The 14,072-nt window shown below is 54.7% G+C and overlaps 3 protein-coding genes across 3 annotated transcripts; all 3 read left to right on the forward strand.

Annotated features, from left to right (window-relative positions):
• Positions 1 to 1,044: 1,044 nt before the first annotated feature.
• PODANS_1_23080 (uncharacterized protein) lies at positions 1,045 to 2,751 on the forward strand (the record flags this gene model as incomplete). The annotated part of the gene is made up of 1 exon (XM_001906594.1): positions 1,045 to 2,751. The coding sequence occupies one exon, from the start codon at positions 1,045 to 1,047 to the stop codon at positions 2,749 to 2,751; it is 1,707 nt and encodes a 568-aa protein (XP_001906629.1).
• A 1,157-nt stretch (positions 2,752 to 3,908) lies between these two features.
• PODANS_1_23090 (uncharacterized protein) lies at positions 3,909 to 7,262 on the forward strand (the record flags this gene model as incomplete). Its single annotated transcript, XM_001906595.1, has 1 exon — positions 3,909 to 7,262. The coding sequence occupies one exon, from the start codon at positions 3,909 to 3,911 to the stop codon at positions 7,260 to 7,262; it is 3,354 nt and encodes a 1,117-aa protein (XP_001906630.1).
• A 4,181-nt stretch (positions 7,263 to 11,443) lies between these two features.
• On the forward strand, positions 11,444 to 12,853 carry PODANS_1_23100 (uncharacterized protein; the record flags this gene model as incomplete). The annotated part of the gene is made up of 3 exons (XM_001906596.1): positions 11,444 to 11,579; positions 11,640 to 11,929; positions 12,344 to 12,853. 3 exons carry the CDS (start codon positions 11,444 to 11,446, stop codon positions 12,851 to 12,853), a joined length of 936 nt encoding a protein of 311 aa, XP_001906631.1.
• Between the last annotated feature and the right edge of the window lie 1,219 nt (positions 12,854 to 14,072).

A 14,072-nucleotide genomic window follows, 5' to 3' on the forward strand; every position in this document is an offset into this window, starting at 1 on the left:
GTTAAGAACGCTTTTCTTTCTGTCTTTCTTCCAACTCTTTTACTTTGGCTTTGCCATGTGTGAGCTCATCGCCTAGCGGAGCAACCGCATCGTTGGAGCGGACGAAAAAAACCAGGTGACGATCGAGGTGGGCTGCGGCAGAGGACCCTCCTCCGTCACGCAGATCGGTGATTGAGCAGGGGTTTCTTCCCGGTTGGAGCGACAGAGACCCTTGCCCAGCGTCCGGCTTCCCTTTTGTGCGACGTCAACACGCGACACTTGACATTTTGCGACCAGAAAAGCACCACCTTTTCAAGCCACCCATTTGTGGCCTTCAGCTATGTTGTGTTGTGGGTCGGTCTTTTCCGCGGTCTGGAACATACAACTTGTCAAGTCGTCAAGCAACCACACCCAAGATAAGGCGTTGCGCTCCGGCCGAGAAGACTCCTGGCATGTGCTGCAATGCAGCGCTTCCCCAGATTTTCACCCAAGCTGGGGGTCCCTACGGCGTGGGTTCACGGGGCCCCGCATCAATCCGTGGCTCTTGTTTAATAAACCCGTCAAGAACAACAGGTCAAATCCCAAACTAGCCGGGGCCAAGTGAACTCTTGAGAAATGTGACACTATTTTGAACTCAGAGATGGGCAAGACAAGGCAGGTGCAGAATAAACTCGGGCCTCTCATTGTTGAAAACAACTGAGCGTCAACTAAGCTCCATCTAGCCTCGAGACCGAACAGTGAAGTTTTGGCTTGCACTTTGTAGTTTAGGAGACAATGGCACTTCGAGTTTCCTGTTTCCGTCGATGGTCTTGACCGGATAGAGAAACTTCTTTGTCGTGGTCTTGCAACGAGTGCTGAATACAATGCTCTTGCTTGCTTCCGGGCATTCCGGCATTCCCAACACTGTGTTCCAGACAAAGGACAATGGGGCTTCTAAACTCACCCACGGTACATAATCAACAAACCACGATTTCATCAGGTTGATCTCGCATACTCGAGAAGTCTGACAGTCCGTGAGCAATTGCCAAACACATACCACATCAACCTGAGCAGACATCGGACACCATGGGATCCGCACCGGCAGTCTACGCCCATACGGCAGAGCACGAGGACGACCCCTATGGAGAACAAGACGGCTACATCAAGGCTACCGATTTTTCCCTGCCTTACTACTCCGAGTTCTCGCGAATCTATGCGCAGACGGTCAGTCAGGGTCTGCTCCGTCACGTCAACTGTGGTTATCTGTCCACCGAGGGAATTGCTCCAACACTTCTCGCCCTCAAACAGCATGCTCAGTCACTGTGCATCCTCATCCAGCAACTGAACCCGACAACTGGCATCTCCGAGATTGGAGACGGCAGCCTCCGCAGGGCCGGAGCTGGCAGCACCGACAAGAGTGATCCTCTTACCCTCAAAGCCAATCTCAATGACGCGTTTGACTTTCTCTCCGACTTGAGCACCCCCTACACCAACGACGATGCAAATCATCAGATTCCCCTGACGGCCCTTTTGAACGAGGTGCGCGCCCGCGATGAACTCAAAGGCGTCTCGTATCATTGCCCCTTTGCCGATGCCCCCAAGCCGAGGAACCCCGGGGAGAACCTAAAGCCGTATGCCACCCATCAGAACCTCGTTCTGCACGCCAACGCCTGCTTGGAAAGACTGGACCACGAGTTCAGCACCACCGGCGGGCTGCTCAGCATCTTGCCGACGGACCAGGAGGGCAGGGAGAACCTCAACCATGCTCGCAATACCCTCCTAGGTCAGTGGCTGGCGTACACGCAGCATCTCGTTGGTCGGATGCACGAGCTCGAGAGGTCCTACAACAATGCTCTTGACGCCCTGGCGGGCGAAGCCCTAATCCCGAGTCAGCACCTTTCTGTTGTTGGCCCTACTGGCGCGAGTGAGGGACGCTCCATCGTCTATCCACAAGACAAGTACGTGCTTGTCAATGCCGGTGACGACATCTTCCAGTACCTCCACTCGATCCTCGACAAGCAGGAGACCCTCCTGCAAGCGCAGGACACCATCAACAAGTCAAACGGAGCGGTGGGTGAGGTCACCATAGTGTCGAGCGAGGGTACGGAGTTGTACACTCAGGGCATCGTCTACGTCGACATCCCGTCGCGATTCTACCGTCTGGCCGGGCAGGGCAGGAATACCCTCTTCGTGATTCCCGCGCACGATGTCCACCCCGCCACGGCGCACACGAGACTGCTCGAGTCCCAGCCTACGGTTGTGCAGGCCATCGCGCCGACGGACCCGGCCCGCGTGACGGTGTTGGAGAAGCGGTACACGGAGCGCATTGCCAAGGCGGAGCAGGACGCCATCGACGTCCACCGGCTCAAGGCCGAAAACGAAAGGATGGAGAGGGAGCTCAAGACGTTCATCGCCGAGCACAAGAGGCTCGCCAGGGTGCGCGATGAGCTCATGAGCACCGTGGATGCCAAGGACAGGGTCAAGATCAACAAGCTCTTCAAGAACCAGGAGAACATCGAACAGCTCAAGGACCAGCTCAAGAATGCGCGCGACCAGGCGAACAAGAGCAAGGAGGAGGCCCAAAAGGCCAGGGCTGACGTCGCGGCAGCCAAGGCCGAGGCTGAGAAGTATAAGCAGACTTGCTTTGCGTGGGATGAATATGTCAAGAGCCTCTCGACGCAAAAGCCGGCGGATGATCAAGAAGACACGATCGCGGACATGTCGGCAACGCTAATTGGACAAGACGATAATCAGCTTGAGAAAGAGAAAGAGGGAGATGGCGGGATTCTGTGAGCCAAGTGCTCGTTTTGGGAGTAAAAATCTTGAGGGAGCTTCTTTTGGCTTCTGTTCTTCTAGAAAATGTGATGCCTTGCCCTTTCAATTTCACCTGTGGTGGTACTGTTGTAGCTTGAATTACCGACAGCACATCGGAAGACGTGTCTCTTGCTCGTTTTAATACAATGTGAGACTTTTACGGATACACGGATCCATTGTGGTGTGTGTGTGTGTGTGTGTGTGCGTGTGCGTGTGACAGCCCCTCGGTATACCTATGTGTGTGACGGGATGATAGTCGCCATGGCAACGACTTCGACTCTGTGAGGGTGATGGCTGACCGTGCATGCACCAGCGGCACAGCTTCCCACCGGGACCCCCAAAAGAGAAACGGACTGAGGGGAATTGACCAATCGTGATTAGAGACAGGTCTTTCTCGATCAGACACAAGCTCTTGGGATAGTCATTTTGCAGGTGCACGCTGAATTGAACAGATAACCTGAGCCCCGGTTCCATATCAGTGTTAGCGCGGGATGATGGCGAAAACGGCAGTTTGTTGACTTTCCCCTCCTTTCCCCTCATTTTTTTTTTTTTTTTTGCTTTCTGTCGATTCAAGGGTCTGGATTGCTCTGGGGAACAACAAGAAGAAAAAGACTCCATTTCTCCAGCCATCTCGATTTCTTGCTGAAGCAGTTTTCGGAGCCGGAGCTGAGTAGCAAGAGTGGATATTTCCTGCCATCTTCTTGGAATGGTTTTTGGTGGAACCTCTTTTTTGCGACTGACCAGGCTGGCGCCTTCTCTTTTTTGACGTGGCGGGAAAGACGGAAGAGAGAGGACAGCAAAACAAGAGTTCGCGCCGGCTCACCAAGACCTGGTTCCGATTTTCTTCTGAGGGTTGCGACGGCAAATATACAACATACAACTATCAACCCTGGTCTATACAGGACACGCTCGTCAACTCCACAGGCGAACTAAGATCGAAGATCGGATGCAACAGCGGGCGCGGTGGGGTTAGTGTTTGTTTGGATTCGAGATTGGACCCAGCAAGGACAAGCATCTCGAAGACGGCAGAGAACAATGCATTGTTTGTGAGGAGGAGTTGGATTGAGGCTTGCGACGGGCTGTCCCTGAGTTAAACACCAACATTCCTGTGGTGCGACATTCGGGGGGCGACCACAATGGCGGGACCTTGCCGGCTGGGGTCCAGGACAAGATGGACGGCAACAGCACTCGTATTTTCCACGCTGGCTTCGGCACAGCTTCCATACATTCCAACAACGATTCTTCTCCCACCACCAGACAAGAATGGGCATCCCATCGGCGCAGCTTACATCTTCACGCCCACCGGAGACGATAGCGCCGTCGAGCTCTTGTCACTGAACCTTTCATCTCTCACCACAACAGTGTTTTCCACCCCCCCCATCACCGGCGCCTTCACGCCGACTATCTTCGCCAACGGCACCTTGGGTATTTTCGCCGGCGACTGCTCCTCCCAGTCTGATGGCTTCCTCTGGACATGGTCCCCAGACTCAGCATCATCAACCCCTCCCCGATGGCACCCCCACCCCCAACCCTCTCTTGCGCCCTTCCACCTGGGAAGTACAATCTCCTTTTCCCTCCAGCTAGCTCCTGCTGTCTCCCCGCCGACCCTTTACCTGTACGGGGGTATGTGTCCCTTCACCAACCTCTCCGACCCCATCCCTTACGACAGCCAACAATCCTCGGCCATCTACTCCAACTCCATGTTCCGCCTCCCCCTTTCAGCCTCCTCAACTACCTCCTCCCAAGAAGGGGAATACCTCTCCTCCCCCGGCCCCCCCATCCCAAACGCGGGGTTCACCCTCACCGCTCTGCAGCCCTCCCTCTCCAACCGGACCACCGCGTCTGGAGAACGAGCCCTGACCCAGCAAAACGGCTGGGTTTTGCTTGGTGGACACACCCAACAAGCATTTATCAACATGAGCACCGCTGCAGTCTGGTCACTGCCTGAAGAAACGTGGAGTTTTATCCCTATTCACGGAGACAAGAAAGTGGACAGTCGGAGCGGGCACACTACTGTTTTGAGTGAGGATGGGACGAAGCTGGTGATTTATGGGGGGTGGGTGGGGGATACGGGGCAGAGGGCGGAGCCGGAGGTGGTGGTGGTCGATATGGGGCTGGGGGGGTTGGGGGATTGGGCTTGGGCGGATGGAGAGGGAGTAAAAGGAAGTGGCGAGGGGGAAGGGAGATACGGGCATGGGGCTGCAGTGCTGCCGGGGGATGTTATGGTTGTTTATGGGGGCTGGGGGATCGGTGGGGATGAGATGAAGAGAAAGAGACAGGACGGGGATGGGGAGGGGTTGAGGTTTTTGGATTTGAAGAGGATGGAGTGGGTTGATGAGTATGTACTTCCAAACCCGAGTTCGAGTTCGGCGGGGAGTGGGCAGGGGGGTGAGGGAAGCGAGGGGAGCGGATCGGGCGACGACGGCCAGGGAGAAGGGGGTGACGAGACCAAGAAGACGCAGATTGGTCTTGGTGTTGGACTGGGTGTTGGATTTCTGGTCTTGTTTTCGGTGGCTGGGTTCATCTTTTGGCGTCGGCGCCAACAGCAAACTCGCTCTCGAAACGATGCCCTCCGGGATTTGTCACAGGGTATCAATGGTTCCCTCCCGAGGGGGATTACGTCGGATGATAATGACGACGAGATGCTTGAGCGGGAACACGGGTTGATGCTCCCTTGGACTGCGGCTTCGGCTAGGGAATGGTACATTGGTGGCGGCGACCCCTATTCTCAAGGGCGAAAGTCACTAGCTTACGAGGGTTTGCGAGGTGGCGTCAGAAAGACCGGGGGCTCTTTGTATATGCCACCACCACTACCACCCTCGGCGAAGAACGCGAGAGGTTTATACCAGCCCACAAACAAGTCGACATCGTACGAATTTGGGCCCGGAGGAGGAGCAGGCCGGTCAAATCTCATCTCGCCGATTTACGAAGCCGACGAGGACGACGAGGGCGACCTCGGCCAGCAACCCCGGCACCGTAACCTTGGCCGTGCGAGCCCAGAGAAGCCACGGGACTCGTCCGAGGATGACGACCCGTTCTTGACGCCGACAGCAGCCACCACCCCCATCGGCGGCCTCTTCCCCCCACCGAGCATCAGCTCCCGAAGCGGCGGCTCCAGCCCCGAGCGCAAACCACCAGCACCAGCACCACCTCCGCAACCTCAAGATCCAGAGGTGCAAAACTGGCAAAACGACGTTGATGTCGCCGACGCAGTACTCGCCGCTAGAATCGGGAGAAGCAAGTCCATCGCGGCAAAGACGCCCCCGAGGTTGTATCTGGGCCATCAGAATAGCGTTACTGGCACCCGGTCACCGACCAGAGGACCCGATACGCCTACTCTCTTGGTTGAGGAACGGACAGGAAGTAACCTGTCTGAAGCGAGCGCATTCTCGTTTGTTCCTGGTGCGGAGAGACAGCAATTGAGGGTTGCCACGGCCGCTGGGGAGGCCAAGCCATCCAGCAGTGGCAGTGGAGGCAGCTCCTCCTCTGCACCGACGTTTAGCACCGCGAGGTCTAGTTTTCCTGTTTTGCAGAGCGAAGGCCCGGGGCTGCTGCACGGCGGTCGGCAGGCTGAGACGTATGATGACGGGCAGGGCGGGTATGAGATTTACAACTATGACGGGTACAAAGACGAGGAGGATGCCGATTATGTTTACGTGCCCGGGAGTCCTTCGAAATCAAAAGCTCCGCAGCGGAGGTCGTGGTTGGGGAGCATAAGGCGGGTGTTTGAGAAGGGAACGCCGGAGTCGTCGGCGACGGGGGGGAGCAGAGAGGATCTGGGCAGCCCGGGAGGGCAGCTGGAGGCCGGCACGGGGGTGGATGGCGGGTTGGTTCGGAGGCAGGGGACGCTGCAAAGACGGAAGCAGAACCGGCAGAGCTGGGGTGGGGAAGAGACGCAGGACGGGGAGTGGGATGTTGAGCGGGCGGTGGAGCAGAGGTTGGTGCAGGTCATGTTTACTGTCCCAAAGGAGAGGTTGAGGGTGGTGAATGCGGAGATTGAGCAGGAAGGGGAGGTGGGGGAGGTGGTAAGGGAGGGGGATAGGGAGTTTGACGCCGGGTACTATGATACTTGGGATACGGATGGGCCGCCTGCTCCGACACAGCAGGACAAGGGGAAGGGCAAGCTGCCCGAGATTGAGCTGTTACGGCCACCAGAGGGGGAGGAAGCCGAGGAGAGAGACAGGAAGAGGGAGTCAGTCGCGGGCAGTATCACGACCACGCATACGATGGGGATATCACCTTCCACGTCTTTGCGCCAGGCGGAGATCAAGACCGAGGGGTTGCACACTGCCGAGGCGGTTAGGTATGAGAGGTTGGAGGTGAACCCTGGGGTGAGCCTGAGTCCCACCACCATGACACCAGAGAGAGTCATGCGACCCAAGAAGTCGAGGTCGAGGGTATTGGAGATGGTGGAGAGCATCGAAACGAAGAGCTCGAGAAGCTCGCTGAGAGGGGGTGAAGAGGACGAGGTGACGCCCAAAAAGGGGTGAATAGATACTTCGACTGCTTTGATACTGGTCATGAACTAAGCACCTGGATAGTGCTCGCTCGTTTTGGAATGGTCAAAAGGCGTTTATACGGGGTTATTCTTGGGTTATCGTTTTTGTAATTGGTGGTGGATGGACTCGGCAGTGCGATACGAGGTGTAGCAGTAGTCTTTGGAAGCATTCGTTTGAGAGAGGAAAGCAAAGGTACCTTGTAATTGACCAAGATCTATAGATAGCTGCGAGAATAACAGGTGAAAAGATGATAATGTGTGGAAAGGGCTTTCTGGGACGTTGATACAGCTCATTAATCGTGTCCTCGATATATTGCATCTCTGCCACCCTCATATATACCCCCGTGGATACCAGCTATCGTAGCAGGTAGATCGTGAGCCCTCAGAGGCATACCTCAGAAACAGCTCCTCGAAAGGTGACAGCGCTGCCTGAAAACACGATTCTCACCCACCCTCATCTCTCACCCGAGATCTGATGATCTCAGCCGCGATAACACCGTGCCGACCAGCCTGGGCACACCGGCTTCGCTGACCCGGCACCTCACGATATCACATCGCCAATCAGATCATCAACCGTCCAGCCACGCTCCCCGCCAAGACAAACCGATCGACAATGCTAAGATCTGCTAAAGAGTAAAAGAGCTAGCCCGGCCTCAGCCGGGAAATCGTTAACTCTCACGAGAATTTGGCCATTCCGAAAACGAGCCTCTTGGCTGGCGCGGACTGGCAAAGATGAAAAAAAAAGCAGTGCTGATGAATTCGGTTCATGCAGATCCCACCAAGGAAGCTTTTTCCCAAAGGGTAGATCGCGACATCTGTTCAGACAGGGCCAGAGTGCAGTGTTCTCCCCCCCCCGCATTTCTGCTAGCTGTGGGACTCACCGCCATCATGAGCAAAATCGTCACCAGATGAGACAACATCTCGCACACACACAGCAGTGTTTCTTGCTGGATCCCGCCCGCAGGCTGGGCAAGATAGACAGGCGGTGAATTTGTCGGTAAGCAGCTCGCCCACCCTTGAGTAAATGATCGAGACAAACAAACAAAGAGAAAGTGATAGGCGAGAGAGAAGAGACTGTTCACGACGGTTTGCCTTGTGACGCCTTGGGGGCAGGACGCTACGGAAGTTTTGACTGTGGCCTGCTTGCTGTTGTGGCAGCGCCGAAGGGTCTTGCGTGACAGCAACCACGACAGGTTCGAGACAATGTTTTCCTGAACGTCCAGAATTTGGTTGGACAGAATGCGCGCACAGGGTGGAAAAGAGGGTAAACAATGAGCTGTTCCGTTCCCCCACAACAACCAGTTAGTAACGGCCGCATCATCAATGTTATCTCGCCCCTCAGGTTTGTATTTATCGCTGGTATTGCGGCCGGTAAAACCTGGTTGAGCCGCAGGACCAAGACTGACATACAACGATGCAGGAGAGAACAATTCGATCCCGGAGGCCTTTTCCCACCTGTAGCCTGGATGCTACACTGCCTTTGCACAGGTAACATCGCGGGGTGGAGGCTGGGCGTTGATGCGGGTAGTGACCCCCGCGTGCGGTTGATGGTTTCAACGTCGAACGCTTCTTCTGTCTTGGGAGGACGGGATGCTGACGAACATGTTGGGAACATTCATGGAGTACGAGTAGCCATAACCACAACTTCTCTGTATTGTCTTGGCTGACAATGGCTTTTATAGGGGCGGACGCGTGTCGTCTCGTCTTGAGGGGCGCAGTCGGCAATACGAGGGCATCGATTCACATGGACTTTTGCTGCATAATCTGTGGTGTCGTTTCTGGTGACCCCATCCTACGCTGCGGGAAGATCTCCAAGGGCTGGTCGCTGCCGTTGGGTTGACAACCACCGTTTTCCACTGGACAAATGTCTCCTATCTCTGACCAAAGCCGGCCTCGAGCAGGGTGTCGTATACGAATCGTCTTTGTAGGTTCGTGAGGGTGGCATCAGCCAATCGTTCAGGTGTCCTCACCTGAAGATGGAAGCAGCTGAGTCACTGGCCACAGGTGCACACAAAGGGCGATATCCATGTCGTGTGCAGAGAGCACTGCATTAGGGGGTGCTTCGTGCTTGCAGCAAGTGCGAGAGCTTGAGCCCTCCGCCGAGAGCTTGAGATGCCGTTGCTGCCGACGAAAGCCTCAAACAAAAAGGTGAAATGTGCGAGTCGCTTGAACACGGGTCTGGTGCCAGAGGTTTGTAGTAGGAAATAGGGGCCGTCGGGAGCAAGGAGATAGCTGTCACGTCTGTCTGCGCCTTCATCAGCAGCTGTTTCGGTTTATGCAGGTTGCCGCCCTGTCTCACTTGCTGGCTTCCTCTGCTGGGAGCCGTCCATATCAATCACGGACAGTCGGAACGGGAATGGAAGCTCACAACCGCGATGAATGTGTTCCTCCTCCACGAAATGCCCCGACTTGAGAATCTCATAAGCCTTGGCTGACGTCTCGACGCCCTAGTGCTAGGGCATATGGTGGTGTGTGTGCTGTCGACCCACGGCGTATCGTGGTCCACAACCGTTACAAGGGCCATCGAGGTCCTAGTAGCGCTAAGCCTGTCACTAATTATTAACAGATTGATAGCCGTCAGGAAACGTGCCTGGAAAAAATGTCGCGCGTATCAGAATATCTCGACGAGGGTGGTGGAGTCGCACTGTCCCGTATTCTGTTGCATTCCACCCACTGCCAGTCACGTCCTCCTTGTCCAAGGAGAACGGGGTCCCGAGATGCGCCGAGCATGCCAACCACCCACTTAAAGCGTTGCTGTTGCTGCCGCGTTGAGCTGTCTCTGAAGCCCTTGATAAGGGGTTGTGTGGACAGGTCGCGAACAATCTCGGGTGAGGCGTGTATTGGTTCGAAGGATAACGAGAATTCCGCAAGCCACCGATGAGAAAGATCTTCAGGAACGGGCGGCGTCTTTCGCGGCTCGATTTCCACGATGCCCAAGACCCAAGTGAGCTGAAGAATGGGTACCGGCTACCCCACCAAGCGGCCCAGTGCTAAGGTTGGACCGGGCATCCTGCGCATCTCACGGCACTACAGGCCGCTCCAGCGGTTTCAGCGTGCCGCCATTGGCCACGAGTGGCTTTCAGCGCCCAGAACCACTAACGTACCCAGAGAATCCCAAGTACTGGCTACCGGGGGGCTGCGTGGATAGCTGTGGGAATCACGAAGAGAAGCGAGGGCAGTGACGCCATGGGCCCATTATCCATTTCCTAGTTGTTGCTGTTTCCCGTGAGCCCGAGCTCCGCTGGCCTCACCACTCAGCGGGGCTGCTTGCCCTGTCAACCCTTCCCTGCGGCAGCGCTGTGCCTTCCAGGTGTTCATGCAGCCCCTCTCCTCCTCCAGCTCTCCCGTCCCCAAGAAACGTGTGAAGCTGTGTCCCATCAAATATTTTAAAAAAATAAAAAAAAAACCCCCCCCAAAAAAAACACAAAGAGGCAACAGGTGAAACTGCTGACACTGGGGAAGCGTTGAGCGTGTACTCACTCCGTACCAGTATTTCATTACTTGTGCTCTTGAACCAGCAACAGCGGAGCCATCTTCGCCCATCAGTTGACTTATCGGCAACAGCGCTGGTCAGATCTGGCTCCTTCTCACCCAATCCTTGTCATCAAACACCCGCCTCTCCTCGCCGTCCCCACCTGCTCATTGTTGGTGCTTCGGCCGGCTGGTTTTCTCTTTTTACCTGCAAACGCTCCCCACGCCGCCACACACACCACCTTTTTCTCCTCTTCCTTCCTCCTTCAACACCCTCGCGGGAACACCATCGCTGTCCTGTTCTGTCCGTCGCGCGGCTTCGCCGTGTTCAATTCTAGCTCACGGACTCATCCCATCTCCGGCTCTCTCGCTCAGGTCTCTCGTACGAACCATCAGGTCTCCAATCTCCAGCCGGTCTGATCGGGCTCAGGTGTCTCCAACTTTCCCTGAAACCCGCTGTCAGCAAATCTCTCTTTCACCACTACCCAACCTGACAAAATTGTCCAACCTGGCATGGCCGTGGCCCAATCCCAGCCAATTCGTGTGTGAGGATCTACTGGGAACAGTTGCGTGGGATTTTCGACTCGATTGACAACGAAATACATCGCCGTGTACCAAACGAGAGATCCACCAGCTGCTCTCCCTAGGGTCAACGAACACCGACACAACACACCAATACCACACCATACAGCCTCGCCCACCATGGGGCAACCACTAACCGCCCTTGTCTGGGCTTTCTTTGGCATCATTGCTCTGCTATCCAGCCGCTCTCAGGCAACGCCCTCTATCCCAATGGAGTATTGTGCCAGATACAACACTGGTCTCAAGTTTGACCCATGTAGGTGGTCAGTCATCTTGGCACACGGCTTCAGTATACTGACGTTGTGACTCCTGATAGTTGTCAGCGACTTCCAGAGCATGGGTCGTTGCAGAATAAACTGCACGGATCTGAACTTTGCTTTCGCAATTTTGCTCGAGAAAAAGTGCTGGTGCTCAAGCACCGTCCCTAACAAGGCCGATCAGAACGACATCTCGGACTGCAGTTTTCCATGCCCGGGCTATCCCGACGATATTTGCGGTGGAAAGGGTCCTGTTTATGGGTATCTTGAGATTGCCCAGTTCAAGCCTACAGCAACAGCGCCGCCAGCCTCATTTTCCACCACCCGACAGCCGTCCAAAACAGCATCCGTAAGTACTCCCCAGTTTTCGAGCGCACAGCACAGAATGCCCGCCGAAGCCCTCCCGCAGCCGTTTTTCTTTTGTCTGCCTCAGCACCACGAGTCGTTGTTCCATCTCTTGGCCGCGCTTGAGAGCCCTGGAGTTACGGCCGTTTTTAACTTTCCCATACCACCCAGGCCCATGTCCCTGCACCCGTCCCTGTGACTATCGTGACCACTGAGGCTGAGATTGTGCAGAGCACATTGCACATCACAGTGACCGTGACACCGTCGATCTCCTCGGCGAGTGTATCTTCAGCTTCATCTCCTGTATGCCCTGTTTTTTTTTTATGAATATATATATATATATTTTTAGTTTGTTTGCGATGTCTGGCGACATTTTATTGTTTTGATTTGAGATGGAACATTGCTGACTTTTCGATAGCCTGATCAAGTCGTCACGTCGGAACCGGGCGGCGCAGTGGAGACGGTAACCGTTGGAGGCGTCGTCAAAACTGTGACGGCGGCCTTTCCCCAAGCCACCGGCGGGACGGTGCCAAGTTCTAGCAGTGGCCTGCAGGCCGGAGCCGTTGCCGGCATTGCCGTAGGCATCATCGGTGGCTTGTCGGTTCTTGGACTGTTCGTCTGGCTCTTGTGGAAGAAGAGGAGACAAGAAGAGCAGCAGGGATTTATCTCACCCATGAGAGGTGGTAGTGCTTCGGGCATGGGCTCTATGGGGTCAAAAGCCCCTCAAGTGACGGAGCAGCCATTAACATGGGAGGCCAAACGTCGAAGCCAGCTCATGCCCATTGACCCGCGACTCGACCCGTTCTACGTACGCGATCCGAACCGAAGCCGCGACAGCGTCAACTCCCTACAAGACAACCACGACTATTCCAGACGACTTGATGCGCCACGAGTGCTGAGAGCCACCAATCCAGACCCCGATTATTAGACTGGGGGTTTTTCTCGATCAATTCTTTCGTTTTGCAATTTTCTGGGTTGGAAAATAGGGGGTCGGCGGGCTGGGCTGGGTTTTCATGACGTACACGAACGAATCCCGACTATCTTTTTTCTCTGGGGCATTTTCCGCGACGAGTTTTCGTTTTCTTCATTACTGCATTTGCATTCCACGATACCAATGGCGTTTTCGGGCTGGGTGGATACACTAGGAGATAAGGGAAGGGGGACACTTCCGTTGCAATCGCTACTGCTTGCCTGGTGGTTGCTTGAGTTGGGTTGGGAGGCAAGATAAAGTTATGTGTGCGGTCAAGAAAAGATAGGTTTTCTTTTTGGGCTGGAAACAAAAGGTACGGTCTGAATGGGGTTCTTTCCGTTCTGGGTGACAGCTGTGGCGATGGATTTAATAGGGGATGGTTAGGGCCTGAATCGACTGACTGGCATGAAGCGATTCTGGAAAAGACTGACATGGCAAAAGGGTGGGTGAACACATGAAGTTGGCCAAGTGCTGGTCAACGGATGGTTTATTTGTACATATTTACATTGACATTGTCGAGGCTGCTGTCACCCACGATCTGAAGACCACAAGCACATATTTTATGTCTAAAGTTTTTATTTTTTTCATATTGCTTAATTGCTGAACAGTCTTTGAGATCCTTCAACCTCGGACTCTCCACGGGGATAATATTCAGCGTGGACTGCGCCGCAGTTAGGCAGATGAGAAACGGCTATCCAAATATCATTGGCCAAGCTTGGAGCTCTGAGGTCGTGATTTCCGGCCTCCGAACCGGTGAGATTCGAACTGTGCCGCCCGTACCTGATTTTTTTCTTCCCCCGGATTCTGAAAGCAATGACACTGCCTCTTTGACAAAGTGGAGCTGTTGGATGATGATGATGATGATGATGACGACTGTGGGTGCTACGGGCATACTACAGGTGACTGCGTGAATAGCGCAACGATTTTGGTTCTGGTTGGCAAGATCGAGAATCGCATCTTCCTTTTTGACATGCATGAAACCAACCACCACATCATCAAACGATGGGATTGGGTGAGATTTGGGGACGATCCAGACAGGAACAAGCTTTGGTAGGGAGGGGTGGGGATGGAAAGGGAAGTCGTGCCTGAATATCATTTTTCTCCTCTGGCAAATAAATGGGAGCCGGATTTTCCGGTTGCTGGGTGTAACAATGGGTGGTTGAGGTTGTGGTTTCTT

This window comes from Podospora anserina, chromosome 1, assembly GCF_000226545.1.
Source record: "Podospora anserina S mat+ genomic DNA chromosome 1, supercontig 6".
Lineage (NCBI taxonomy): Eukaryota > Fungi > Ascomycota > Sordariomycetes > Sordariales > Podosporaceae > Podospora > Podospora anserina.